This window comes from Oryzias melastigma, unplaced genomic scaffold (genome assembly GCF_002922805.2).
Source record: "Oryzias melastigma strain HK-1 unplaced genomic scaffold, ASM292280v2 sc00365, whole genome shotgun sequence".
Taxonomy (NCBI): Eukaryota; Metazoa; Chordata; class Actinopteri; order Beloniformes; family Adrianichthyidae; genus Oryzias; species Oryzias melastigma.
In genome coordinates this window covers 15,763-20,133 of record NW_023416963.1, presented here as the reverse complement: position 1 = coordinate 20,133, position 4,371 = coordinate 15,763, and the positions used below count along the sequence as shown (strand labels likewise).

Below are 4,371 nucleotides of genomic sequence, written 5' to 3'. Positions count from 1 at the left end.
AGACACAGTCATGCAAGCTTGGGGTGTGGCCATTTTCTTCCTCCTTTTATTCTTCATCTCCATCATCTTTTCTGCTGTCATCACATCTTTGAAGGTAAAAACCATCAGCAGTCATTCTCTTGTTGTCTTGGATAAATGTGACTCAACTCGTTTTCTATAGGTTTGTGACTAATGCATTTACTAATAATATAAAGCATGCTTTGCATCACAGTTTTCAAACATTTATATCATTATTTTTGTTTTTTTTTAGATGAAATGAAGAGGATGACAGAGACATATCCCTTTTTCTGCTGGCATCTCAGGATTTTTGATGACATTTGAGCTGTTTTAGACAATTTTAAAGATTTGGTATCTTATGTCTATATTTTTTTTGCTTTACTGTAATGACAAAAGATACATCTCTTTTCTTTGTTATATTCAATGTCACTTGTAAAATGAATAAATGATTTAAAAAGTGTATAGAGTTGTCTTTTAAACTTAATATATTTTTATTTTATAACACAAACAATATCATGAATAATGTTCATAATCAAATTAAAGGACAGTTCATTATTTTATTATCAACATTCATGAGGTAATTTCTTCATTACATGAAACACGTTTACCTAAGAACAAAATAAGGTGCAGTTTTTAAAATGTCCACAAGAGGGAGGCAAAGGGCTCTGGCTCTTAAACGTCAGATCTCTTTCAAATAAGTCTTTTATAATTAATGATCTGAGAGACCGAACTTTTTAATTTTGCTTTTACATGATCTTAAATGCTTATTTAAGAATTTTTTTTTTTTATTTTGTGCATGTTTCCAGTTTTTGTTGATTACAAAACTCAGGACACCATGTTTGAGGAGTGAAGTCAAAGTTTAGTAAATAAACTTAAACATGAGCAAACTTTGAAACGAGAAAGAAAAAAAGTGACAAAAAGATGATTTGACAAAGATAAATTGAAAACCCGACCTTTGAATAGACTGAAAATAACTAAATAACAGAAACACTCAGGAGTCGAGAAAGGTTTACAAGAGACCTTTTAAGGTTTTCCACTATTACCTTCACATATAGATTATTACCAGCCAATAGCTGATAAATTATTTTACTAATTTATTTTTAAGAACCTAATTTTAGGCTTTTATTTTGTAGGATGTTGAGGTAGCATCCCACATGCAAAAACACATCCTTTTTTTTCATGCAAATAGAAATCGGTCATAAACCTCTATAAACTCTTGATGTGATGCCATCAGAATGATGTAGAAACATCAAATCATCATCCTCATCATGCCGCCTGTAGTTCTGCTGCTGCTGGCTGCTGGATTTGGTGAGGTTCACTATAACAAAAATAATATAATAGTTGCATTTTGAATTCACTCTAATTGTTGATGGTTGATTTATTTTTATTAAAACATTTTCATCTTTTTTAGGTGTGAAGTGTGAACAGCTGACACAGCCAGACTCTGAGAGTCTGCAGCCAGGTCAGAGACTGACCATCACCTGTCAGGTCTCTTATTCTGTGAGCAGCTACTACACGGCTTGGATCAGACAGCCTGCAGGGAAAGGACTGGAGTGGATTGGGATGAAACACACTGGAGCTTCTTACTACAAAGATTCACTAAAAAACAAGTTCAGCATTGATGTAGACTCTTCCAACAACAGAGTGACTCTAAATGGGCAGAACATGCAGCCTGAAGACACTGCTGTGTATTTCTGTGCCAGAGATCCACAGTGATACAAACCATCAACAGACCTGAACAAAAACCCTCAGAGCCTGAAAACTTGTAGCATAAATCCACCAGAGGAGGCACTCTAACACCACCAATGATTTTTTTTTTTTACCTCCATAAATACTTAGGGCATATATCTTTAAAGTCTTGAAAACATTGGTTCAACAAATTATTATTATTTTTTTTTTAATCAGGAAAAATCAATTCAAATCACATCAAACAGAACAAAGTTTTCTTTATGAGGCACTTCTCATAAATACATAAAATGTTATACAAAATAAAAGCAAATAATAAAACAAATGAACCAACAAGCAAAATAATATAAAGACCTTCATAGATAAAAATATCCAAAACTACAACCCACCTCCCACGCTGTTAAAGATAAAAGGACATATTACTAAGAAAAGGATCAGAAATCTGGTTTAAGGACATTTAATAGTTGATTTGTCCGCACCCTAACCATGATCACAGTGAATGCTTCCAATCAGAACAACCAACCAGATTCCACTGCAACAACAACGTTCATCATTGTTCATCAATGGGTCACATGTCATCTGGAGACACAGACATAACTGGGTGTCATCAGCATCACTGTAAAAGTTTATGTTTTGTCTCCTGATGACATCTCCAAACTGAAGCTTATAAAGGTTCAAAAGTGTGGGACCAAGGACGGAGCTTTGTGGCACACCACATGTCAGTGTGTGTTCCTCTCAGACTACAAACATGTCACAATAACATGTTTAAAGCATCCAAAACACTATTTTCATCAGAGTGGGTCTTTTGCTGATTTGCTGTGGTATCTACTGAAGGGAAGAGCCAAAAGGAAAGATTGAAGAGTTTTAAGAAATTAAAAAATAATTTAACTTCTTTCAACAATCCGTGTAATGCTTGTTTTAGTTTTAAGTTTTCTTATTGTTTTTATCAATGTTTCTTTCAGAATAAAAAACAAAAAAAAAAAACATTGTCATCCCTTTTCACCTTTTTCCCCCATCAAAATTATATTTTGTACGTTTTTTATTTACTCAAACATTAAAAGTTTCATATATAATCAAGTGTCTTTCAAAATAAAAGAAAAATCTATAGAAAAAATGAGCAGGAGTTAAACGATTGACAAAAACAACATTATGTGTTTGACTAAAAAACAGATTACTAAAATTACTTTTTAGCATGAAGTTTGTTTTAACAGAGGACTGATTTCAACTCATTTTAATTCTTTAAGGAGGAGTTTATGCAAATCTGACATTTCCAGTTTCTTTTTATATGAATCAAAGTTCAGTGATTCAATCTGACAAAGAAGCTGCAGACAGAACAAAGACAAATGACTCCAACAATGATCAGACCTGTTTGTTTGCTGCTTTTTCTCTTTTTCTTTGGTGTCTTACCTGGTAAGAAATTGTTCTGAACAAAGAAAATGGTAGAAAGTTCTTGTAACTGCATTAATGTGCTGCTTGTTGTTCTGCAGGTATCAGGGGTCAAACACTGACTGAGTCTGAATCAGTGGTTAAAAGACCTGGAGAATCCCACAAACTGGCTTGTACATATTCAGGGTTTAGTAGTGATCCCACTATAGCTTGGATCAGACAGGCTGAAGGAAAAGGACTGGAATGGATCGCTTGGATCAGTAGTAGCAGCAGCATCTACTACTCAGAGTCAGTGAAAAACCGCTTCACCATCTCCAGAGACAACAGCAGAAAGCAGGTGTATCTGCAGATGAACAGTCTGAGAGCTGAGGATTCTGCTGTTTATTACTGCGCTCGAGAGACACAGTGACTCAAGAGACACAAACTCTGTACAAAAACACCAGATGAAGAAAAACGCTCTCATTATTATTATTTTTTTTTTATATTACTTTTCAAAACACTGCATGCAAACTATGGAAAGTTGATATTTGCCAACAATATCCTTTTAAATGAGTAAAACTGTCACATTCAACAATGTTTGCCATCTCCTGTTTGCCACAGCTGCATCACATTTGTCGTTAGTCCTCAGGTTGTAATAATGGTCTTTAGGTTCTTCAGTGTCACAGAGTCTTGTGTTATCAGCTATGTCATTGTTGCTTTCTCTTGTAGTTAAGTTTTGTTATTAAATATTTTGCTAATCTGTGATCTGGTTTTGAGTCCTTCCTGCTCTCAGGTTCCATCCTCCCTATCAGCCATAACATAAACAGCTTTAGGGAAAGTGAGACATATTTAGTTTCTTTTTTTGTCAGCATTATACTTTTCTGCTGGTATTTCAGTTTTCAGCTTTTTATTTGATTGTTTTTAATTTCTGTGGGACCATTGAGGGATCTTTATCTTTGTGGTTGATTTTACTTATATGAAATAAATTACTTTAGCAGCACCAAAGTATTTTTGTTGGAATTTGTTTATATATATATATATATATAACGACTCTTTGGATTACAACAAGCAAACTGAAATATTTGTATTTTCAGTTTTTAAAATCTTAAATATATGTGTTTGGAAATAAAAAATAGAGACTTTAGAGAAGTGGAAAAAATGTAAAAGACAGTTTTTAATATTTTTTCTTCACTGTAATGTGATTGACTGCATTTTTTTCTAAACTATATGAAACAAAAATCAGTGACTCTAAACCCATTTGCTGCCTCTCAGACTCACGCTGGAGTTTGATCAACCTCGGTTCCCTGTTGAGTTTCTGTTATG

General features: G+C 33.7%; 1 long non-coding RNA gene and 2 gene segments (V, D, J or C); all 3 read left to right on the top strand.

Moving 5' to 3' along the window:
* Positions 1-459, top strand: LOC112140249. Its single transcript, XR_002918144.1, has 2 exons — positions 1-94; positions 251-459. It is a non-coding gene; the product is annotated as an uncharacterized LOC112140249 (long non-coding RNA).
* A 949-nt stretch (positions 460-1,408) lies between these two features.
* Positions 1,409-2,046, top strand: LOC112140256 (the record flags this gene model as incomplete). The annotated part of the segment is given in 1 exon segment: positions 1,409-2,046. A coding segment is annotated over 1 exon segment (305 nt), but the record flags the coding sequence as incomplete, so codon positions are not given.
* A 932-nt stretch (positions 2,047-2,978) lies between these two features.
* LOC112140271 lies at positions 2,979-3,509 on the top strand. The segment is given in 2 exon segments: positions 2,979-3,093; positions 3,171-3,509. Coding segments are annotated over 2 exon segments (375 nt in total).
* Positions 3,510-4,371: the final 862 nt, after the last annotated feature.